Source organism: Synchiropus splendidus, chromosome 10, assembly GCF_027744825.2.
Source record: "Synchiropus splendidus isolate RoL2022-P1 chromosome 10, RoL_Sspl_1.0, whole genome shotgun sequence".
Classification (NCBI taxonomy): domain Eukaryota; kingdom Metazoa; phylum Chordata; class Actinopteri; order Syngnathiformes; family Callionymidae; genus Synchiropus; species Synchiropus splendidus.
In genome coordinates this window covers 17,970,676-17,996,798 of record NC_071343.1, presented here as the reverse complement: position 1 = coordinate 17,996,798, position 26,123 = coordinate 17,970,676, and the positions used below count along the sequence as shown (strand labels likewise).

General features: G+C 42.3%; 2 protein-coding genes across 9 annotated transcripts in view; both read left to right on the top strand.

The window, feature by feature from the left end:
• LOC128765662 (poly(rC)-binding protein 3) overlaps positions 1-7,894 on the top strand; it is a 58,258-nt gene extending 50,364 nt beyond the window's left edge. For 6 of the 8 annotated variants that reach the window (XM_053876577.1, XM_053876580.1, XM_053876576.1 and 3 more), the window contains one exon: positions 1,140-7,894. In XM_053876577.1, the coding sequence (XP_053732552.1) occupies positions 1,140-1,194 (55 nt within the window). In that variant the 3' untranslated portion in view covers positions 1,195-7,894. The remainder of the gene's footprint in view (positions 1-1,139) is intronic. The other 2 variants (XM_053876584.1, XM_053876583.1) reach the window with 1 other exon arrangement.
• A 16,805-nt stretch (positions 7,895-24,699) lies between these two features.
• On the top strand, positions 24,700-26,123 carry LOC128766117 (leucine-rich repeat-containing protein 3-like). Its single transcript, XM_053877511.1, has one exon. The coding sequence runs from the start codon at positions 24,707-24,709 to the stop codon at positions 25,457-25,459; it is 753 nt and encodes a 250-aa protein (XP_053733486.1). The 5' UTR covers positions 24,700-24,706; the 3' UTR covers positions 25,460-26,123.

Below are 26,123 nucleotides of genomic sequence, written 5' to 3'. Positions count from 1 at the left end.
GCATGGTCCTGACAGAGCAACCTAACAAGTGCCGACGTAGCCTATTTGAGAAAACTGGAGGGGAATGGTTAACAAGTAAATGCACTCAGACAAGAAATGTCCATAAATAGAACTATGAAAAATGAGTATAAATAACAAATAAAACCACTAATAAATAAAAAGACATGATAAAACAAGACATAGCCATAAATAGCTTAGGTGCTTCCCAGGGATTTTTTTGTTGTGACATTACATTACTACAACTGATAGCTAGCTGTGGACCGGAGACTCCCACTGAACTGATATCGTAAAAACGCAGCAGAGAAATACCCATTAAAAGCTTTGTAAACCAGTAATGGAACGTTATAATCACATCTTCTTTCCCAGGATTTACTGACTAAAAAAAGCCAAAAATATGACCCTTTAAAACAAACTCCTCTTCACTGTGCTTAAATGGCATGTGCTGTACTGACCATTTTCATTCTTCCCTAAGTCATTATCCTTTATTTAGAGAGGCAGAAATGATAAGAATGAGTAATGTTCTATATGCTGCAGCTTTGTTTTCACAAAATAAGTATCCATTGTTCAAGAGATCTAGATCCCCAAAGATGTCATTTCACATTATTCTGTAGTGCTGCAGAATCATCCTAAAAAAGGAGCCGTATTAAAGTAAAAATGCAAAAAAGTTATGTTCGTATATTCTTCTTTGCATGTAGATATTAAATATTGTAGTTCGGTAAGCTCATCAGGAAGTTTTCTACAGTTCCACAAAGTGCCAAAACCTCAGTGTTGCCTAAAGATTTTCACATTAAAGCAAATGGATTTAGATGAATAAATGGAAGCAACTCTAAAACGGCAGGAAATATCTTAAAAGCCCTGAGGTGAAATGAAATTGGACTCCTCTGAACTGGACCTGTGTAACAACACAGTGCGTATATCATTCAATTTCAAAGCCGTTGTGTCCTTCTGCTCTTCTTTTGTGATGATACTGTTATCATCTCCGTCATATAAATAAACATTTTGTGAGCAAACTGAACCTCAGTGGTGTCAGCCACCTACACAGCCAGGGCCGTCCTCAGACAGGACTCTATGTCCTCACTGTCTTCAGGTCACAATGAACACCGATGTCTAATGCTACTTTTCCACAACTCCGACGGCAGGTTCAGGGACGTGGCTGCCATGTGGAATGACCCCTCAGCCATGACAACATCTTGAAGTCCCCCAAAAACTGGCTCTGATTTCAGACGCTAACTTCCAAACCACAATTGTTGATGGTTTCTTGTTTTCCATGGATACAGTTTAGTATTTTCTGTAGAAGCACTGAGGGTTGTTTGAGAAAATATCAACCTGTATTTCTAAAGGTTCGGTTTGTCATTTTGGGAAATATGTCATAGAGGTTGACTTTATAATATAACCAGAAAGATCCAATTCAATCCATGATTTAGATTTCGTTTTTTTTTTAGCTGTTGAAGGCTTTGGTGGCATGTTTTCATGTTTTATTAGAAGTGGGCTGGTGAAACACTATCCTCAGTTTCTGAGCCCAGAAGGTGCTGCGCTTGGTGTAAACATGATGTTTTCAATGAAATAGTTGTTTGAAGCCAAAGATTTCAAAGCATGGCTGTAAATGAAAACAGTTTTCTGATCGTAGAAATGATCCACTGCATTCTACGGCTTTGACTATCATTGCGTCTGCAAGTAGGTTTTACAATCTTGTTTAAGATATATGTACATGTTCATTTGATAGACATTGTCCAGGAGCTGAATGCATAGACTTCATTGTAACCACAGCAATGGTCTCCAAAATGAGGTTGTGGTTAGAGGATAGTGTTTTATGTATATTACACATCTTATTTTAAACTTGAGTTTTTCAGTGAAGATAGCTTGATCTTTTCCACGCTACGTTAACTTACTGCACAGGATCTTGTTCCATCGTCCTGCAGTTTTTCAAACTAAATGCGAACGAAAGCCGTCTTTTTCCAAGGCAGCCATGAAGGCGTATGTGAGGAGGTTTCTCTGAACACGTCTGGTTGCAAGGTGACTTTGTAAGCCTCTCTCCAGCCGTGCAAACCTGCTGATGGGACACATTTTTCATTCAAAAGAAAAGCGGTTGGGTCGCTCATCCACCTCGTTTTGCTGAGCTTAGCTTATGATACGATTCCATCACAGGGATCTTTAGGAGTAATCGATCTTGTTAGCCAGCGAAGACGCATGTTTCCCAAAATGTCCAACTCTTCCTTGTTGACTGAGCATGCTCTGTTCTTAACCTGTTGTTCTTACAATCAAGTATCTTTGTGCCACTGTTCCGTTGGTAAAGACATAGTAGTCATTTTCAGAACAAGGAATAGAACGATTGTTTGCTCACAAAACTGAAATTATGAATGCATGATGTTAGGAAACAGTCGGAGAATAAATACCTTCAGTTTGGTGGTGATGTTTAGCTCAACTGACTTCAAGGTCAGGTATTTAAAATTTATCGGTATTGGCAACTTACAACCCACCTCCTCCCCTTCTCCTCCTGTGTATCTTCATAGCTGTATTTAATGGAGGAGTATTTATTTTTCACTGAAAGTGTCATGTCATGTACTATATATATATATGAAGTGTTTGTTAAAATAAATGATGATAGCATATTCATACGCGTTAAAACCAGCCTGTTACAGGGACGTTCCGTGTGATTTTTGAGCGACACAAGCTTCACAAAAAGCTATTTTTACGTTCGTGCAGGCGTTTTTTCTTACACACCTGCTTTGTTTTGTCTCCTTTCCCACCCTTTCCCTCCTCCCAAACACTGTCCTAGGCTGACGTCTGAAGTCACCGGAATGGCCTCGCTCTAGTTGCTACTGCCCTCTGTGCGTCACGTGACCTTTAGCAAGAACGTTTCCTTTATTGCCGTAGTCTTCACTTTTGATGATCACAGCCAATGAGTATATGCACACTGCTGTTCCATGGATGACTTTCCTACACCTTGTTGCATCCTGTCTGTCTGTCATTTTCTAGGATTTTATTTGTTGTTTCTCTCATCACATTTTCTGGAGGAAGAAAGGGAAAATCTGACTGACTGTCCCGGCAACAGTCAGACTTCAGTTGACTTCAGGAAATGAGACTCAAATGTGTGATTGGTGGAGACAGTGATAAGCTTAAGAAAAGTAAAAAGTTAAAAATAAATAAAAGTTTTAAAAAAGTTTTTTAAAACAATCAAATATATTAAAAATAATAAAAACTAAAAATGTAATGAAAATAAATAAAGAAAAAACAAAACTTAAGAAAAAAAAAACATATTACTTTGTGACACTGAAATAGCATGTGTAGCTTTAAGAAAGTGAATGTAAAATATGTATATTTTTAATTAAATTGAATTTTTATCCAGGATTCCTGATTCCTTCTACATATATGACTCATGAAATGTTTGGACTTTTGGGTAAAAATTCCAGGATGAACCTATATTCTTGGGGACATTTAAACGCTCAAATCCAAATGTTCACTGTTTCAGTAGTTTCACCAAAAATCTCTACGCAGGAGAAGCCAGTAGACTTGGTATTCTATACCAGGCTCACATGACAACAGCTAACAACAGAGCAACAGGGCCTCGCCATGGCGAGGCTTTAAACAGGATGCTGTCAGGGCGAGGCGCCGCTGAGCAGAGTGTTGTCAACAGGCTGCAACGGAGACGGAGAGATTGGAAGAGTCAGAGAGAGGCATAGACGTGGTTGTCCTTTGATGAATGAAGGCCTCACTGTGAACGGCGTCCTGATGATAAATGCCACTCCACTCCAGGCACATTTAAGGCAAGCAAGGGCACCAGTCAGTGTCCAGTCAGACCACATTTGTCAAACTGAAGGCCCGGGGGCCAAATCCAGTGCAGATTCTGTGGTCTGCAAGAGCTAGTAATTGGTAATATTTTTGCCATTTTTTTAATCTGTTGACACCAATATCTCATGCATCATAGAGGTCCTTCTGGCACGGGATACATCCTCATGCTCTCGGCTCATCCAACATGTTGCTCATTTGCATTCTTTGCATGAGCATGTTCAGTGCCGTGAAATGTTGCATCAGCATGGACGTCCCCTGCTTTCATCCAGTGGTATGTTCCAGCCTCTCGTCTGACTGCTGGTCGACTTCCCGATTCAACTATTGTGTCACTGATAGACTCTTCATTCTTGCCTTTTTTGGAGACATTTTCATTCACCAATTGCTCCAGTCCTTCCCACGGGTCTTCTGTTATCGATGAAAAAAGAAATTCTTGTTTATTGACAATTTTCATTGGCGACAAAGAGTTTTGGGCCAATCTACAGTCCTGTTCCTTTGATAAACACATATAGCTCAAATTAAATAAAAAAAAAAAACAATTCAAATACGTTGGTGTTATGACCTGTGCTCGCTATAAATGCCATGAATAAATCTAAAAATTCCCCCCAGAACTTATTATGGTGAAATAGTTCAGTGAAAGATGGGAAGCCAGATGAATGCTTGCCTCAAGAAGAAGGCCAAGTCTATGTTGTGAGTCTGTGGTAAAGGAGGAGAATGTATATATTTTGAACCACAGAGAACCCTAAAGCAAAGACAATAAATGTTCAGCAATAAACTTTGTCTACGTTTAAAATTTTTGACCCCCATCTGCCTATTCAAAATTCTTTCATCCCACTTGATTTAAAATAAATTCACGATACAAATGACGTCTTGTTCTAAGACGATGCATTTTACGTATCAAGCATTGGTCTGTTGACAGTTTTTTTCACTTATTTCAAGGTAGAGGTACCTTAAAATATCTAAACAAGTCACACCTTCATGGACAACAGCGTTCATCCTGGCCGCACCGTTGCTGCTGAATCCAAGGATTCACCGTTGCTGCTGCCAACAGCTGCTGCTGGGTGGCCCACACTTTCTCCACACACCCATAGAACACCTCAGTGGGATCATCATGTACAGGATTCTAACTCGAGAACCTCAATAGCTGAGCGCCACACTTTAAGATGAGTGGGGCACAATTCCTCATTTAGTTGACTTGACAACAGCACGAGACGGAGATGAGTGTTTTGCAACCTTCTTCTAGCCACTTGGTTAGTTGAAAAAACCCTCTGAGGTTTACCAACAAAGGACCTTGGCCAAAGCACAATTGTGCTTAGTTGAAAGTCTTGGAGAAAAACCCTTTTCATTTGTGAAAAATCTTAACTTCTGACACTCCGCTATTTTGACCTGTTATTTGCAGTGACAAATTGCAGAAAATGTATTTGTTTGAAAAAGTCTCCAGAAGGGGCTGGGAAATATGGCAAATATATATCAGAATTAATTTATTTATTTTAAATAACTGTTTCAATTTTATCACTCTGTCTTTTACATGATTTTATTCTGGTTTGGGGAATTTCCTAACAAATCCTTACAATTCTTTGCCTCAGCTTGCTTCATAACAACAATGACTCTTTCTCTCTTCACATTTTGGAGCACATTTATTTGGTTCTGCATTTAGATTTCAATGGACTTCTAAAACACGAAGCAAACTTTGCTAGTTTACAGGTGGCAATAAAGTTCTGAAGCGAGAGGTCACGTCAGCTCTGTTGTCTTTGGCGTAGTGGGTCCGCTAAGGAACAATCCATCTTTCTGTCGTGAAGGTGTGTGGTCACAAGTTGCGCATTTGACCGGCTTTTTCGCTGTGAGTGTGTTGGAAGAGGAGCGTTGCGCAACACTGCGCGCTGCATGTGTTGGAGCGTAGTAGTGTCAGCATAGATCTATAGTGTATAGAAAGAACGTGACCAAATCCATCTCCTCACGTTGGTAGCTTGTCAAGAGCTTCTCATGATTTAATGTCATCATAGCGCCCACCTCCATCTCCGGACAAATTGGGTGAAACTGGATCATGGCACACTTGGCAGTCTCTCCGGTTGAAAAACACTGGTCTACTTTATATACGTTTTTTGGAGCGAGGAAAAGAGTGTTGTTTAAACTTACTGTACACCTCAAATTTCACCCAAAAGGTTCTGAACTTTAGTGAGTAGTGTACGTTGGCAATGACCTTCAGCTTAATGCTAGTAGCCATTTGAAGTTTTGGAAGCCCTTCCAAAACATGCTGCCGTTGAACCAGGTTCAGTTCACCCACGCTGGCATTCCGTCGTTCTCCGCTCTCTCTGCTGTTCCATAAAACAACAGTGGAGCTTATAGCATAAAACAGCGCTGGTGTGTGTGTTTGCACACACATGCAGCTCATTTGGAGTATGGAACACAAAGTAGGCGTGATCCTTCCGAGCCATGATCAGAGGGTCTCATTTCCATTTCAGCTCATTGATGCCTCTGTCACCGTGGGTTATGACAGCAAATCCGTGTTTATGCTCTGCATGCGTAAGCACCCGCATCTACCAGAACGCATTGTGATTTTTCATGTTTTTAGAGGAAGCTGGGGTCGTTTTTCAGATCACAAGGGTTAATCAAGCATCTGGATGTATGAGTCTCTATAGACCATCACCTTGGTTACAAATAGTCATGTTCACTTTGAATAAAACTGAAGCTGAATGTGTATTGATGTGAACATTTACTGCTCATCAGTCATTTTGTTTGGTGTGTGTGTGTGAGAGACGCTGTGTAGCAATGTATTTTTAATCGTACGGGGATGAAAAATAAGTAAGCGATTGACAAATAAACGTGATTTTCATGTTTATTTATGAGATTTAGGTTTTCATTCAGTGAGAGCAATGCGAACAGCCTCACATCAAGGCCTGTTTCAGATCCGTCTCTTGAAACTGAGGTCGTGACGGGAACACTTTTTCAGGTTCATTTGAGGGGAAACAAATGCAACTCACTCGTGGGAAGTGTATGTTTACTTTGCTGATGAGATTCAAGGACAATTCAAGGACTTTGCTGCCACAACGTTTCGAGGGCTTTGTGCTCATTTGGCGATAGTTTAATACAAAAAAGAAAAGACTGGAGCAGAAAACCTGCAGTGATATGTACAACTGTTGCCGATAATTTAATGTCCTGTCAAACCTGAAAACGGGAAAAACATGATCGTGTTTGTTCAGAGATGAATGCGTAAAGGAATTAAAATTTTGAGTCAATAATGCTATGTTGAACTACAGCCTTGGCCTGAGGTAGCACGACTTTGATGGCCAGAAAATACATTTCTACGTCAAGAGTTTTGTAGCATCGCACAGCGAGACACCTCTCAGAGCTACAGTTATTTAAATACTCTAGATTTTATTTTATTTCTGGTGGCTGTTTTTCGTTATTTGTACTGTTTGTTTTTAAATATTCAATTATGTATTTTCGAACAGTGTCTTTGGTAATGGACTGTCATGTTGCCGCTGATGCTATGTGTGGTCACCCATTCTAACCTACCAGTACTGAGCGACTATCCTGCTGCTACCATGCTGAGTTTTGTTTCTCTACTCTCAAGATGATGTCACGATATGATGAAGCAATGCTCCGATGATGTAGCGCCAGTAATTCGACTATACTCAGCAATAGAAAGCCATAGTCGCGTTCACGTGGCTCCGCTGACATACAGCTCTAAAGGAAGCGTTAACGCAATGCTGAAACTTTGAATGAAGCATGCAAATATAGCCTCTGGAAGTATTGCTCATAAATGCTCATGTTCTGTATAATACATAAACACATGCTGGCTGAGTATTAATGAAAAGAGAATCACACAAAGTGTGTTTAATAGAACCCACTGTACTGAGTGTCTATTCCATTTTTTCTGAATGAGCAGACAGTTCTTATATTTTCACTCACATCACAGCACGGCTCTCGTGAAAACCTCGTGCAATTGGAGACACATCGTAGTAGAAGCCATCATGTAAGGTTCACCCTGCAGCAGGTGAGGTGTGTTTGATACGTTGGATCAATAACCTTCTGTAAATCTGTGCTGGAGTCTATTTATGGAAGTTGATTCTACATTGTTTTGTAAAATAAAGTTTGTGTTCTTTTCCTTGTGACTCGAACTTATTTCTTCCCATTTTTGTTTTGTGTCACCATAATATGACGTCAATACTTCACCTGGTTTCGTGCGTTCTATGGGTAACAACTGTGCTCCCCATACTCATCTAATAATGTACTGTACATCTGCTGCAGCTATTGACCTCGCTGCCAGAAGGAAGGAAATATCAGATCACTTTGTGACGTTTTTTTATAATAATAATAATAATAATAATAATAATAATAATTTAGTGGACTGTTTCATTTCTTTGTTTTTAGGATGAAAGCAATGTAAAGTTTTACACTTCCTTAAAGCGTGCGCTGTATATGGCTGACTAAAATACCAGTGAAGAGAAGTGACATCATCACTTCAGAGCATCTGGTTAGCCGTATCATATGGCATCAAAAATAGCCAGTCCTCCGTTCTCACTTTGACACTTTGGCATTTTTCTTCAGCCACCTGCATGTTGCTGCACCTTAAGCTGCACTGCTCAGCGGGACATCTGAGATCAACAGAAGGCGATGAAAAGGGTAGTTGGTAGATGCTATTCTTCTGAATTTTTCCCTCCCAAAGTACCTTATTTTGTAGCCATATCACTTGTTAAACATATAGCTGCTGCTTGATGTCCACTAAACGCCTCTGACTCACTGTGGAAGATAAAGATAAATAGCTGTGATCACATCATGACCATGCCCCAGACCGACGCTGAAGATATCGACATTTTCTTTAATTGCATGTTACTCCGCTGCGCCGCATTGTTGCTTTCATGTGAAGTGTGTGCGAAGTCGGCCGAGCCGCATGGGAGCTCTTTGTCTTCAGACATGTTGCAAATGAACGTGGTCCCTCTTGAGCGGCGAGAGGTCACCTTCCTCACCACTAATTTTCTCTGTGTTCCCATGTTTCAGCCACTGAAGTCCACTGTCTCTGTTAGGAATCATTTGCTGAGTGGAGGATTTCACCTTGAAATGAAATGGTTCATGTATTAGACCGAACCGAATGTTAACATTTTCAGCAGAAATAAACCATTTTATTTGTCTGATAGTGTGTTTGAAACATCAAATATCAGATGAAGGAAACAAACAAGACCTGCATTGAAAGACATCACCATGGTATCATTTGTAACCCAACACTTTCTTCATCAGAACTAGCTCGCACAACAGACAACAGCATAACAAGAAAGCGCTGCATCTGTGCGCTCAGCAAGTAAATCCTTCAAGGATTCAGGTGGTAATCCAGAACACCAGTTACATTCAAGCACCTGTCCCTTATTATCAATATTTCATGATTATTATTTTTCCCCCAAGTCATTTTGTTTACAGACCACTCAATAGTAATGGATAGATGAGGCATCATGAAACACAGTATTGCAGGGTTGATGAAACAGTGTTCACATTTTCAGAGGCCACTAGATGGTGCTCTTGGTTTAGAAATGATGTGAGGTTGTTGTTCAAGATTTTACAGCAGACAGTGCCACCTGGTGGCCTCTGAAAACCAGGACAGTGTTTCATGAAACCTCATCAAGCATTCAATACTGTGTCATGAAACCTCATCTACCCATCACTCGAAACCACATACTGTTCTGATCACAAAACCAAGGTGGTTTTGTGATCAGAACAGTATGAGGTGGCCACATGAGGCAGACAAGATGTCAGCTGCAGTGGCAGGACAGAGCCTCGGACATCGTGAAGGAGTCCCTGCCGCAGGACCCAGACCTTCAGGAGGCCCAGACACACAATGGCTCAAAAGATTATTACAGCTACACAACAAAGTAGCTGTGTTACTGCTAAAACTACTAAAAACTACAGAGCTACTGCTCTGATCTGATCATGATTCATGTAGACGGATTTAAAATGTTGAATAGATTGAGGCACATGAGTCGCTTATGTGAAATGCGGACATGTCCAACAGTGAGTTCTGGGTTTCAAGTGTGTGGAAGACTTTTTCCCCATTGAGGCAACCAAGAGTGGACCGTATAAAGATGAAAGAGGAGCCACAGAAAAGGAGAGGAGGGTGCAGAACATGATGACTCTGGCCCAGCAACTCTGAAGGGACGGTCGAGGAGCCTTATTAAGGGCACAGCCACTAGTGGGTTCGCTGAAAACTGTCGATACGCTTGTGATTGTAATTGCCATCCGCTTGTTATAACAACTCTTTGTGTCCCAGTTGGACAGCAGCCACGACGCTGATGATGATGATGATGATGATGGGGACTCAGTAATTGCTCGCTGCTGCTGAGGCAGCGTGGAAGCCATGATGAAGATGGGCCCAGTCACATGGTTTGCGCCCAACCCCTCATTGATATGTCCAAGTTTAGGCTCTACACTGAGACCATGGCAGAACCGCAACAGTGCTACATCGGGACACTGAGCGCCAGTGTTGGGACTAACACGTTATCAAGTAACGCATTATCGAAACTACGTTATCTTTTGTAATAACGCGTTTGTCATTACTGTGTATTTAAACATGCAAGTTACTCGTTACGTCACATTCAAAACTCTTTAGAAAGTTTATAAAGCAGTGACCGTTACGTGCATTAAAAGCTTCTCTTCCACAGTGGTCACGTGACGCAGCGTCGCGCATGTGAAACCAATGGCGGTCCGAGGGGTGGGATTCCTATTGTGGGTATATTCTCATTATTTTTCCTTTTTAGCTCTTAAATATTGTAGTGGCGTGCAAGTTATGTGGAGGCTCGAAAACACTATGTACGTCCAAAACAAGCAATGACAATCTGGCGAAACATCTTCAGAAAGCGCACGCGTCGATCGACCAAGCTGGTGGGAAAAGAGCCCGAAGCAGACGCTGCAAAGTTTCGCTAGTCTGACGCCACAGGAGAAGACACTGCAGCCAAACAGCAGTTCGGAGCGCCTGTGTCACATTCTTTATCTCAGAAGCAGTCGAACATACTAGCAGCAGCGAGGAATGTTGTGGATGACGGATGGAGTTGTCACTGCAGTTGATGTTTCCAGTTGTGTTGCTGTTGAGATGATCATCGGCATCGCTTTTGCACTATTGGTTGTTCCTGCTACTACTGAGTGTTCTGTAAAGAGTTTTTCTTTTTTTGCACTGCTAAAAGTGCAGTTTCTAATCTGAATGATTGCAATAAATATGCCGATCAAAAGTTTGAATATTGTCATTCGTTCACTTGCGCTCTCGGTGCCATTGCACTAAGTGGCGACTTTGTAATAGCATTGCACTTGAAGTGGGTCAGGGCTCATAGATCAATATAGATTGCCTTTATTACCCGGCGTTGTAGTTTAGCAGTCGACCCAGCCTGATGACCGTCACTGTTCTAAGATGGTTAGGTATGAACTCTGCTATAATATACAGTTAGTTTTGCTAGTAACTAGTTACTTTGAAAGGAATGAGTAACTTGAAGTAAGCAAGTTACTTTTGAATGAGGTAACAAGTAACTGTAACTAAGTTACAAACTTAAAGAAACTTGCCCAACACAGTTGAGCACTAACAAATGTGGACTGAGACAAACTTTGAACACTGTGACTAAAGACAGGCTGTCGAGGATGGACACGATATATGTTAAAGACGACGAACAGACAATTTGTTGCACAAATGAATGGAGGTATGGGACTGTAAAGAATGATGGGAGGATGATGGATAGTGGATGGTGAGTGCATGAAAAGATGGGTAGAAATAAATGGGTGATAAATGAGTGGACTGACGGACAGGTGGGTGGATAAAAGGAGGCATAATAGATCGGTACATGGAAGGAATGTTTAAGCGCGTCCACCATAGTATTAGGAAAATGAAAGATGAGGGATGACATTTTGAAGACGTACCTCATTGATAAACACTGTATTTATACAAAATGCGTGTCTGCATAATCTGAATTCACGTCCAAGCCTGAATTTTAATAGGGGCATGAATCCAAAGCGGATCAGCTCTCGAGTCAAGACATGTGAAAAGGAAAGCTTGTCCTTTAGTATCAGCAACTGGAGCTCCCTGGTTCCGCTGGGATGCCGAGACACATGAAGAAGACAGAGCAACAGGTCCATGTTGTGTTTTGAGACTGGCCCTAACAGACATCCCACGTGTCTCTATAGTGTGAGTTGGTTTTGATTGATACCCCTGCAGAAGAGCCCCACCAGAACCGTGTGTAGTCGGAAGAAAAAAACTCATTTTGTAATGGCTGTCCAGTGGACGCCCCCAAACGCTTCATCCATGCGTGTTGGCAATCATCCGTTCAACATCGGAAGACCTTCCAAGTGTGGCCAAACTCCGGAGGGAAATATGTGCAGAGCTCCTCTCCCTTCCGTGTTTACCAGCTATATTGTCTCCCAAGTCTCCCTGGACCAACAGCCAAACCAACAGGACCAAGTATTCCAGGGAGGCTGACGTCCGCCCGCCTGCTCACTTCCGACTACTCAAATCTCACGCCGGATAACCAGCAATCGATAGGCGATGGTCGGGGATGGTCGCCACTGACTGCTCTTATATATTCAAATAACTTGAATCAATAATTCGGGTTTTCCTTAGTGGCCACAGCCTGTTGCATTCAGCTGTTGACAGAGTAATTACTGGATGTCAATAGCAGTGGCTGTCAGAGATTAGGTGGGACACAGGTCAGCAGCCATGATTGCGTTCTTGGTGGTCTTCAAGACTCCAGGAGGAAGGATGTGATGGTGCCTCTGAGGTTCTCTGACTGACAAACGCCTGACATTCACATTCATACGGAGCAACACACCTGACGTGGTAAAAATGACAATGAGAGCTTGCGCACTGATCTGGGATTCCATTTGCTTCAACACTCTTTCTGCTGGAGGGTTTAGAAAGTCAGAACATTGTGGATTATTATTATTATTATGGACGATAAATTATATGCCTCCAATGCACTGATTATATTATTGACTAGTTAAGGAAACAAGAAATCAATCTGAATTTTTCTAAATATATTTTGAAACAGTTCTGTCAGCTACAGGTGCCACACTGCTGAACTGCGGTCCAAAAAAACACATATGTGCTATTAGACATGAAGGATAACAATGTATACAATATAGCAGAAAGAACAACAAGGTTGTGAGAAGTAGAAGTTCCATTTATTATTTAGTATATAACAGTGCAACCTCATATGCTAATGCAGGGGCTAGATGTGGTGGTAGGTACAGCAGCCCCACACATTCGTATTTCGTGCGTACATTTTACTTGTTTCGTGGGGACTCTTTAATTTCTATTTTTACCATGTCAGGTCTGAGGCTCCGTACATTCAGGACGCAATGAAATAAAAACTTCTGGCTGAAATTGAAAACCAAAAATGAGGTAAGCAAACCAAAAGACTGAAAGATCTACAATGCCAATAGTTTTCACCATTTTATTTATGGCTGATGTTCTGTTGCAGTCATGCTTCAAATGGCAAAACCATTCCAAAATCATGAAAACATATTTATGTCACTGATGCTTCAAAATGTGTAATATAAAACTAAATAAACTTCAGTTTGTCGTCAAACTTTATCCCCCTCATGAACTGACTGGCCAATGACTGCAAAATTAAACATGTTCTCTCGATAAAATAAAACTACAACAAAGTGCCCTTAGAACAAATTCTACTGCTGCAAAATATTGGATTCCATGGATCGAAAGGATTCGATGGTACTATCTAGCACCAGTGAAACATTTATATTAGCAAAACACCACATATGTTAAGCAGGTTGTTTACTATGCACATGTCCTACTTCCTGGTTTGCTGATGAAACTGCATTGTGACTGGATAACATGTACAGCTTGTATTTATTTGTCATGGAATGTTCATAAACAACCTTTTGGAATGAGTCTGAGCTACTTCTTGGACTGAATGACAGCACGGAACATGTCAGCCGCTTGGTAAAAATGTTGTCTTTTGCTCATGTAACTCTTTCATGTGTGGTAGCAAGTGCCATCAAATATTTCATTTGAAGTTCCATTTACTCATGTAAACGTTTTTAAAAAGTCAGATCGCGACTGCCACACGTGACACGAGGAGCGGAGCAGTTGTTCTCCACTCCGTCAAGCGAGCATTGTCAAATGTGCGGTATGAATTTGGCCAGTCCAAACTCACAGACTCTTTCTTTTCTAACATTGTCTTTATAGTGTTTGTGATAAGTGTCATATAGTATGGGCCTGACCTCCAAAATGGATGTTTCGTCATCCATGCTGTCAAGTTGTGAAGAAAAAAAGCTCTGTTGTCGATCACGCTCGGCGGTTTTGACCTCATGTTTACTTTGCTCTTTCACCGTGAAATGCAACTAATGTCAACTCATTGTCTTTTATTATGGAATGTTCCCGGATTCACGTCACTTTTCACCCGCAGATTTCCTGTCTGTTCGTTTCTCTCCGCTCCAACTTGACATGGTGCCGCGTGTTTCTCTGCAAGAAATCCTCGCCGATTTGAAACAGTGGTGCAGTAAAACATGCCTGTTTTTCACTCACGCTCTCAGCAGACGCTGCCATCCACAACAATCGTGACTTTTGTTATGTGAAGGTGTTCAACACACATATTTCAGCGTCAAATTTAATATAACTGTAATTTGTGCCGCCTTCGTCCTTTGTGTGTCTAAACTGGGTGCACTGTAATGGGAAGGCGTGTCCAATATTCGGGAGAGTTATTAAAATAACAGCGCGCCAGTCAAAGCCAATAAACTGTGAATGTGAGGAATTTAATGGCTCTTCCTGCCAGAAGCTGCTTGGCTTCCCGAGTGATGACTCACTGCCAGCACACTGTCAGAGGGGTTTCTGGTTCATCCACCAGCACGGATGGCTCCCGACCATTAACAAGCTCCACCACACTTTCAAAGGGAACCATTTCCTTCACTAAAGTACCATCACATGCCCTCTTATGAATTAAACATGGAGCTCAAACCACTAGTTACGCCATGAATAGAAAGCAACATTGTTTAAAGAGAAGAAAAAAAAAATCACCTGCTAAAAGTCAGCGATGCCGGGAGAGATCAGGCCTTGTGTATGTAATGAAATTTGGCGCCCATCAGAGGACTCCATGCAGCTGGGAATGGACTCGCACAATCCTGCCGTGACTCAATAATACTGCTGTAAAGAATAGTGAAATGGAGCACGTCTTGGTCAACATGAACATCTGAAAGCAAATTCAATTCATCACATTGCTAAGTACAAACTAAGAACTTTCCTGTGGCTCAAATAAGGGGTTGACTATGAGGCCTTGACGTCAGGGGTAGAAATGAAGAGAAAATATTTCGAAGCTTGTCCACAGCGTGCTGCTTCTCCGGTGACATCAAGTCATGTTGCCAAACTATTTACAACAAGGTTTGTATTGACCATACAGACAAAGCATATTCACATTAAAGCGTTCTGAAGTATGGCATGTGATGTGCTCAAGTGTTTTGAAAAAAAAAATTGTCATAATATTAAATACAATACACAATATGCAACATATAAGCATACTAATACTATGATGAAAAGCAAAAATGAACAACATTAACAATATTTTTTTTTTTAACTGTACATGCATAGGTGACTTTGTTTCTGCGTCTTTTACAGAAAAGTAGCCCTCTGTGACCAAAAATGTTTCATTTACAATTTTGTATATACTGTGTATCATACCCCAAACATCAACAGTGAGTTGCATCTGATGGGTTCTGCTCTTTTTTTAATGTGAATTTAAAACATATGAACGGATCAGACGTCATCAGTCGTCGCCTGAAATATCGCTGGTTTATACTGGTATGAAACCTGGACAGTTGGATCTCGGCCGGAACCCTAAAAAGACGGGTTGAGCTCAAGAACCATGACATCATTGATGGGTGTGCTGTATTCAATAGAACACGTCGACCTGGTGTGTGAACTGCTGGCCAGGTACGGCCTGGTTAGATGGAACGCAGAGAGCTTCTGAGGGTCCAGAACAGCACTAGTTCCAGAACCATGTTGAGGTTGGTCAGAGCCATTTAATTCAAAACAGTAAACCATAGTCTTTGAATATTGAAGTCTAGGCTTCTCTGTGGTTAGCATCAAAACACACAACCTGCCCTTCTTCATCACTGACTCACAAAGACACTCTGACAATTACAATCTCACAATCCCCCCTTGCTAACATGTGCAAGAGCAACATTTTGTAGTTCTTGGTGTACTTTAAAATAGTTTAGAATTTAATTTCTGAACTGAACTTTTTATAGTTCCCGAGGGCCGGACAGAATGCACAGAATTGAGCCCACTTGACAAAGAGAAGCACTACCACAAGAATGTCTCCATGGTGGCCCTTTGGATATTGGGCTGCAAACTTTAGTAACTACAAAACATTTCTCACATAACCAATATCAAGTATTTATGTGAAATGATCATGAGAGTCAAGTCACGCTTATGCATACTCAGTAAACAGATCCTGCAGTACTGTGTCATCTTTATCATAGTAATTCTGAATGAATGTACGCATTATTTAGCACTGTTTTCAGTTTGCTGTTAACAGTTCTGCAGCCCCTTCAGAAGGGTTCAGATACGTCAGAAGACTGCGTCATAAATGGGCCACCACACGATGGACCAGGAAGTGGGCCATCTGAAGCATACGTCCTAAAAAAAAAAAATAGTGTCTCAAATTATGTTACATTAATCATTTTCTGTTGCTGCTAATGTGTCACATAAAACCAATCTCAGCAGTGTTTCACAGTTAAAGCGCTAAATGCGTGTTAAGGAACACATTGATAACCACAAGTGCTCCAGTGCATCTGCATTTGAATCCTTCAGTGGTCATTTTCCTCGGCCGTATTGCCACACTGAAGCACATCATAAATCAGCAGTTATTCTTAGAGGACGAATGTAAGCCTCCATTTTCTCTCCCACTGCTCACACAGCGCGTGGAATCTGTCTATACTGTTTGCACTCATCGGGTCAACTGGGAGTTGAAAGCTAAATGCTCCACAGAATGCAGGGTCAGGTGCAGCCAATAACAGAACACTGGGTCTGACCTCGCGTGTCATGTTTCACACTCAAAACCTCTCTTATAAAATCCTCATAAACATGGAGAGAATATTTCTCCTGCCAAATGACTTTGGGGACAGTGCAGCTCCCAATTAACAAAGTCTGCTCATCCTGTCGGAAGGAGGCAGCGAGGACGTTCATCCATGTGTTGTGGAGCTTCAGAGGAGACGTGGCACATCTCTCATAAGAACAAGGAGAGTTCTCTAATGCCTTTCAATCCTGCCTGTTGGAAGTTTCCAGGATATTCCACATGCAAACAGCTCATGAAAGCAACACTCTTTATTTCATGAGCCGCATTATTGCTGGTTATTGAATTGAATTTTGAAGCATCTTTGGTTTTGAGAGCTGATTATCAACTGAAATCTGTCGCGCTATACTGGGTTCAGGCCTGGAAAATTCTCTCAGAACATGACTTTACCCTGCTGAGGCTTAAAGTAATGTGGATGTATGTAAGTGGAAAAGGGCCAAAGGACAGTTTCCAGAAAATTGAGCCACGTCAAAACAGAGGAGCCTGCTGTTTATCCTCGTATCTGTGGTGCTCCCCGACAAGATTCTGGTCCACCACCATCATCTAGAAGCTCATCCTCCCAGCCAAGAGAGAAGAAGCAGGAAGTGGAAAACATCACACGCAACATGGAAGTGGACATGATGGTGGTGGCCATGTTTCACTGCTGCACGCAGAATAGAAAGAAGAGTCACCAACGCCGCCCTGACGCTTGAAGGAATGGACCAGGTGAGCGTGACATTTGCTTGTTCCTCTCTAAGGATTAAAAACCTTATTGTTATCAAATCAGTACCTTTGTAGACTTGCCCTTGCTTCCGTGTTTCTCAGTCTGATTGCGTCTTGACTAGCTACATTCCATTTTATGTCACAGTCCAAGTCAGGAGTGTCTTGAACTGTGACGTGAAACATGATCTTAAATACTGAACATGTGAGCCATTTAGTTTCACATGTTTTCAGAGCCGATTATCGGGACAAATTTACTCTAAACACGCCTCACACCACAAGATTCTCTAATGGGAAAACCACACAAGAGATAAGAATATCAGGAGTTAACCTGGTTGAAAACTGGAGAACCACCCACCGCCACCCCTCCGACTGTCATTTTGTGTTTACTTGGCCTTAGACTGCATGAGCGAATTAACCCAAAAAAGCCCTAGTTTATGCAAAATACATCATACTTTAAGACCTCTCTGTTTGGAATTACTGATATGTTTCTTACCACAGGAGTAGTTTTTATTGATACATGCTTGGGTATAGAAATGTGTTTGATTTGAATTGGTTAGAACCTTCTCAATAGATCATTGGTTGAGGGAATGTGTAGGAGAAAAGTCCATAAATAAACCAATATTCATGTGTTTGATATATGATTAGTTTGGAGAGATACAAAATAGAGTTGATCTGATCGAATATGGTCCTAGAAGGCAACTTCTAAACAACCCTGTGCAACACAATAATGCTTGCTGCAGCACAGAAAAACAGCATCCCGAACTTTGAGCTGCCATACTTACAGTTGAAAGTAGACCTAGTAGTACACTAGTACAAGTAGCTACAGCCATTTGTACTAGTCATGTAAGGATTAGATATTCAATCTGCGTGCCATTGTATGAGGAGAATAACTCCACAACAGATGAATAGATGTCATTTCAATTTACAGGATGTTATAACATACTTTAACACTATTTTTTTCAGGATCCAGGAGTGTTTTGAAGGATTCATCCCTCTGTGCGACCCTGATCAATAACTCTCCTTGGTGCTTCATAATAATTTTTTCACTTTTAGAGCTCAGAAGGTGGCGCGCTCAGTTTAAAAATGGTCATCGTTTTTTTTATGAAATAGTGGTTTAAACTATGATGAGGTATCATGAAACAGTATTGCGAGGTTGCGATCATATCTCCTGCCTTGAGTGTGTTCCCCAATGCTTATGAAGGTATTGAAAAATATGCATAAAATAAATACAGGGCAAGCAGTGGCGGACCATCAGGGCCAGCAAGGCCTTCTCTGCTGGCCCTGACATAACCAGAAATCATGAGCTTATTTATGACAAAAGTGAATTTCATTTTTTTATGTATTTTCCAAAACTATATATTATATATAGTATATATAATAATCATACTCATGTCAAATTATATCCCGGTGTTGTTTTTCAGCGAGGCCTTCTAGCTGGCCTCATGTTGAATGTGACTTGTACGTGCCCTGCGATTGGACGCTCATACTATCATTTCCCGACTAACCACTACTCTTTTCTCGCTCTGGGTAGCATGTGGCTTAAACATATATGGATTTTTATGGGCAAACTAACTTCAGAGCAATGAAACTGGCATGATGGCGGGTGGATGGACCCACATGCAGTCAGTGTTGGTCGACAGAAGACTCGGGAGACGAAATTAAATTATACAATATCATCAAAGATGTTATAAATAATATAGACACACAGGGAACCCGAGTTAAACTCAACACGGTGGTAACAAACTGAAAGCGCTCGGCGGTGGTGACTACACGCACGCACACGAGGGTTAAACTTCACGGAATAATATAACTAAAAAGTGAGACTAGGAAAACTGCTCACATGCGGACTGAATGATAGGAGAGAAGTGAGAGTGGAACAAAGAAGAATGAGGAAGGAAAGTTACGGCTGAATGGGAATTCAAGCGCGCAAAGAATTTAGAGATGGTCAGGGATAAGAGCAAGAACATGGAAGTCTTGAGAGAGTTACCTTAGTGGAGACAAAACATTACCATCTGGCACACGTAGCTGGCGTCAGGAGGAATATATCCATGGAAGGAAGATTCGTAGATGAGCGCCACCTGTGTATGCCTGTGAAGGTGGAGGGAAGACAGGAAATGGAAACGACAGAGAATCACAAAATAAAAGCACAGGAAGGGACGCGGAGGAAATACAATAGATGAAACCAGACAGATTAAAGAGCGGACATGACAGAAACCACAGATGTTTGGTGACATTCCAGTGCGGGAATCGCACTGTTCTCCGCTCCTGCATTTCCCCGGCTACACCGGCGAGATATCCAGGCAAAGGAAGTTCGCCACTTACAATCAAAACATTTTTTGTTCACATGTAACCTGTTAATGACGGGTTTGTTGCAGTCTTTCTGATAGGAAACTGAGACTTTACAAATAAGTGTACAACAGGGCTTCCACCACATATAAACTACAGCCACTGGTTTCCATCAGAAACCAGCACGTCTCTGGACCAGCAAACGAACTGCCCCGCGGTGTGAAAGAGCAGGTGTCCGTCCCTCTCTGTGTGTCTTGTGACAGACCGTCCCCTCATGCCCAGCCTGTGCTCTGCTTCTGGCCGATATCAGCTGTGATTGCCTCCAGCGCCCTGCGACCAGGATAAGCGCGAGACGATGAATGAACGATTTGTTTGATTGTTCCGTAGGAGATGGGAGATAACAAGGCCAGCTCGTGCTGGGCGGACAGAGCAAGCGTGGAGACAGAGGGGACAGGACAGGGGAGAATAGAAGGAAGAGGGAAGAAGAGGAAAGACAGATGGCAACTCGCAGACAAAACCAAAATTCACTCAGACGGAGAGAAGGGCAGATAGGGCGGTCGAGACGGGGAGACAGATAAGCAGGAGGACAGCGTGAGAGGAGCTGGTAGTAGTTGTCTGTGGATCTTACACCACACACCGTCTGAATGTCCTTAATGACAAAAACATGCTGCATCATTATTTACTATCGCGTGATGCCTCAGACAAAATCCCACTGAAGTGAGTCATTCAGTTTCCAAGCATGTGTTGAAGGCTGTGTGACTGTAGAGGAAGGAACTAAGAGGTCTGAGCATTTCTGCTGACATATTTCTGTACTGTCTTCTGCTGAGCTTCCTGTTTGTGAGGCTGGAGCTGCGTCCCACAGGTGGAGAAGGGGAGGTGGTGAATACTGTGGTGCTGAGCTGGCTTCTGGAGGCCAGAGCACCACCAGAGGAGGAGAACTTTTTCATATTTTAGGAGTTTTATCCCCCAAAATCAAGGAAACTGACTTTGGGTAAAAGCCATGTGGTATGAAATATATATTTTTTTCGTCCAAAACTAGGGCTCCTGTCACCTCCAGAGGTCGACATCATGACTTCAGTTCTGTGACTTTCATGAGGTTTTCAGGATTGGTGCTGTGATGAAAAAATTCTTGTTACTGTTCAGACTAATGGGAAGTTGCAGGAGAAGGCTGCCTCATTGTTTTTGGTAGTAACATTTCTCCTTGGTTTCAGAAGAGTGCAGACTGAGTTACTCACAGATGTGCAAGGTTACTGCTACCTTCTTGTATGTTATCTTCAATGTTGTCTAACCCTACTGCCCAGTGGATTTAAGTGTATGCTCGCTGAGATTTCCTCAGTGAGAGTTTCAACTTGTGGACTTGTACTCTCATGCTCTTTGCAGATAGTTTTCAATAAATATTCATAAAGGACAAAAGAAAAATCCACACCAGTTCAGAAACTGTGGAACATAGAAGGTTGATCCAGTTTTTGTGACGTTCAGTTCTCATTCACTTGTATGGCTTCTCACCACTGCTGTTAAGGCGGCCAGTTTTGTTCTGAACTGGCTGAACAATTTGACATGTAATATGTTCAATGAGCTCGATTATCATTTTATGTGCGCCCCCTGGAGGCGTAGCATATTGGTGATTGGCATCCTTTCATGTTGCATGTGGATGTGCTCTTCAAATGAATCCAACGTTTCCCCTCCTGTGGCTCTTCCTGACAGCTAAGACAGAGAAAAATGTCCTCTTCATAACAATAATAATAATAATAATTTAACCCAGCATCAGCCAGTTTGAATACTCAATAGCCACAAAGAGCAGTTGGCCATTTAGTATGAGGTGCAAAACAAAAATATTCTTCTGCTTCCATCAACTGTGCAGCTGAAGAGATATTTGAGCTCTTGGATTCATGTTCAGCCGTCCAGACTGACGCTCTCTCACCCTCACAGAACACCCCTCTTCTCATGGGGCACAGATCTACTGACCCATACACAAAAAGACACACACCTGATGCTGGTTGAGGAGTTTCGATCGCCCAGAAGGTGAGACAGAAGAAGAGAAACAGGCAGAATTGGGGAGAGACAGACAGCTCAGTGTGACACACAGACAGATGGGGGTGGAGCAGCAGCACAGAGGCAGCGCTCGCGCTCCAGCCTCCCTCCAGTTGCGGTTCACTCCTTCGCGGCAGCTTCAGCATCCTCATCATTCTGCATTGTGCGACCAGTTTGAACCCTGACTGTGATCACTCTGAAAAGAAACAAGGATTCCTCTGCACTTGCAGCTCTGCTGGGTCTGGACGGTGAATCGCTTCTTCAGTTCAGGAGGTAAGTAAGAGAAAGTTATGTCCTTTGCTTCTGTTAAATACTTCTGATTCAGTTTCAGTTTCAATTGACCTCTCACTATAGTTTCCAAATACATAACATACTGGTCGGGATATTCATGAATGAAGGTTCCATATGAGTGAAAACCAAGACTATCTTTAGATAACTGTGTAGGGGAAGTTGACCAACAGGTAACGCTGTGTGCAGGTGTTTGTGAAGGTGTGTAGTACTGTGTAACCCACTCCAGTGTCATGAGGGCAGTCTCTACTCGGCAGCCCTCCGGTCCTGGAGTGGTGACCCTTCTGTACAACACATGGAGGGAATCTCGAAGCCTGTGGCTACTGTCTGTGCTGCCTCCTTGGAAGAAAGGAATGAGAAATGACAAGCAAGAATTGATTACTATTAAACAAGACATTCATTGTGTGATAATTCATTTTTGATATGACAAATATGTGAAATAAAACAAAGGCAAAATATTTAAAAAAAATATTTTTATGGTCTCTTTTCAAAGGGGAAAAACAATTGTTGGGGGGAAGAAAAGAGAGAGTCAGATTATTTTTTATTAGATTTGATTTATTTTTTTGCAATGTGTCATCTGTAAGAAAGCATTTTAATGTTATCTCAACGGGACACACTCATGAGAGAACACATTGCTATGGTTACCGTAATTTCCAGACTATAGGGCGCACCAGAATATAAGCTGCACCCACTAATTTAAAAAAAGAAAATAGATCTTGTTCAAACATGAGGCGTACCGGTATATAAGCTGCAGGTTCAGTGGTGCTGTCTGCGCTGTGGACACGTCAGTGGTGCACTGGCTTAAAAACGGTTTGTTATTCACATCAGAGCCCTCAATGCGCTGTTTTCGCCCGCGTGCCCAAACTTCCAACACCACTGCTGGTCTCAGCGGCAGCTTCTCGATTCCAGACCTCCTGGAGATCAACTTGGTTGACGGAGCTGTGGACACGTGGGCAAGAGCAGCACATTTTGAGGGCTTTCAGGGTAAATAAAAAGCCTCTGACTTCATCGATTCCATCGCCTCTGATGTAATCTGATTTCAGCCAGTAAAAATCCATATTATTAGTCGCGCTGTTGTACAAGCTGCAAGGCTCAGACCGCGAGAAAAAAGTAGCACACACTGTTCACAATTTCTACCTCAGGTTTGAGTTTTCACATGCGAAATAATTCAATAACATTCGTACTAAATGAGATCAGAATTGTGGAGAATGCAGTCACTTAAGCACTTATGCTTTTGCTAAATAGCATTGTACGTTTTGAGGAAATATGTTTGTAAAAAAAAAAAAAAAAAGCAAATTATTCAGCCCCTTTTTGGAAAGAAAATCAGTTCAAATGTGATTTCATCTGAATCAGAAAACTTTATTAATCCCGAGGGAAATTCTGTCCGTAACGTGCTCTAAACACAACATATAAATATACAATGATATATAAAATCTATAAAAATCTATATAATAAATACCTATAAAATAAAGTAATTTTAAGTAAGTAAAAAAAAATACTGTATATGCAAATAAAAAGAAAACACCCAGTGAGATCAAACCTCCGCCAAGCTGCTTCAGTCCACGGCCCAGCACTTAGGTCCCAATGTGAAAGAATCCTTTAAAAAAAAATCCTGGTTCCAGGCAGTGATCATCACTCCAGAATTTGAATAATGTGTTCCTTGTAACATGTCATGAATTTCCTGAAAACTTCATTCAAAACTTTTCAAGTTATTTTGAACGCAGACAGGTAAACCAACGTGTCAAAAGTATAACCTCCAATGAAACCATAGAAGAGGTTCAAACTATATGACAACATATTTCAGACAAAACAGTTGATATGTACTTGAGAAATAAATACTTGAGAAACACAATGAGAAGCTATGCTGAATCTCAAGAGTGTGGTGAGCACTACCTCCATGGAACCGCACGATGACGTCCTTTATTTAAAGCGCGCCTGCAGCCAGGATGTAGAGCACCAGCACTGATCAGATACGATTCTAATACTCTGAGATTTGAAGTGAAATGAGGGGCGGCCCTGACCTGCAACATTCTCAGAGCACAGTGATGCTTTTCAGATCAATTTAAACAAAATGCCACAATCTGAAAACTTTCCAAGAGAGAAATTGATTTTCCTCTGAAATGACATTACTGGATGTCTGAACTTTGAGGCAGCACTGTTGATCCTGCTGACGATGGGAGGACAGGGCATCTCGGGGAAAGACTCGAATTGGCAAGTTGTGGTCGGCAGGATTGATGGTCTGTGAGCACATGGTGTGTTTTTCTCTCGGATCAACTCTTCTTTTCTTGTTCTCGCCACAGTGAATCATCGCATGCAGACTGGAGAGTGGCAACGTTTAAAGACTACTTTGTTCCTGCCCCAATATGCCGCAACATTATGGGATATTCTTTCATACACTATTTGCGAGATGTAATTGGATGCAGCTCCCTTGGGGTTTCTTGACAGTTTTCGGCCAGTCAGCCTTTGATTTGAGAATCATGTGATACTGACTGCCGGAGCGGACCTGAGGCCTGGCGCTGAATATGAAACGGTGCTCAGGTTTGCCCAAAAGACCTCTGATGGCCAGTGGTTCAGGCCTGCTGTGGGTCTGGACCTGTGTGGTGGCGCTGACGCCGGTGATGACTTGTCCCTTAAGCTGCCACTGTATTGAAAAGAATGGCATGAAGATGGTTCAGTGTATGTCGCGCAATTTGGAGGCGATCCCGCCAGACCTCCCGAGGGATACCGCTGTGCTGCTTTTGGCATTCAACCACATTACTCACATCCCCAGGCACGCCTTCCGAGACCTCAACTACCTGCAGGAGTTGGACCTGTCAAACAACGACATCGAGACGGTTGACGTCGGAGCGTTCCAGGGTCTGTCCGAGAGTCTGCTGGTTCTCAATCTTGCTAACAATCGCATCGAGAGCGTCCCCAAGGAGGCTTTCACCCGCCTCCGGGCCAGAATCAGCCTCTCGCACAACCCGTGGCACTGCGAGTGCACCCTGCAGGAGGTCCTGAGGGAGCTGAGGTTGGACCCCGAGACGGTGAACCAGGTGATCTGCCACAGCGCCGTGCAGGAGGAATACGCCGGGAAGCCTCTCATCCAGGTTCTGGACTCAGGGATCAATTTTTGCAACTTTCACCACAAAACCACCGACGTGGCCATGTTTGTCACCATGTTCGGCTGGTTCACCATGGTGATCGCCTACGTCATCTACTACGTCCGACACAATCAGGAGGACGCCAGGAGGCACCTGGAGTACCTCAAGTCACTGCCCAGCAGCTCTCAGATCGGCAAGGACTTGGACACCATCAGCACCGTTCTCTAGCAAATGTACGCCACTTTTCTGTCAGTCTTTCGGAAGCGGGCAGGAAAACCAGCAGTGCATCATGCGACTCTCTGGATGCCATGATGAACAGAGCATCCAGTGATGAATGTTGGGGTCGATGATTGAGTTTGGACTGAGACGAATGAGGAGGGTGGTTCCGTCGACTTCCACTTACTGATTTATGTTCTTCAAGTCTCGTAGTCAAGGTGACGCCACATAAAGAAGTTTACCTCAAGTTGACCCTGAAGACAGGCTGATGGCGTCGGAGCGTTGTGGTCCCATTTTTCATGCTTTAATGTGTTCATCAATCACGTTTCCCTTTTCCTTGACTCTGTAAATTGTGGATTTTTGTCTGTGCTATGTAAAATTGTGCCGCAGATCTTTGCAGGGCACGTGAGGCGATGGATGAGATGACATCAGTGCACCCTTAGGTAATGGCTCAGTGACATAGCGTCAGTTCATATACTCTTGCCCTGAGGTCTTTTGTTTTTCGGCATTTTGCGTAAGAATTATTTCAGCCCGACGACAGAAATATTTTAAAGTCTTGTAGGGAAGGAAGGGATGGGCTGGTGAGGCTTCATGAAACAGGGGCCTCTTTTCACAGCTCAGAAGGTGGCGCTCTTGTCTTTAAAATGATGTGAGGTTTCAACTGAAATAGTTATGA

What these genes read in the sequence shown, in the direction of transcription:
- LOC128766117 (XM_053877511.1), top strand. Translation starts at nt 24,707, where the DNA reads ATGGCCAGTGGTTCAGGCCTGCTGTGGGTCTGGACCTGTGTGGTGGCG.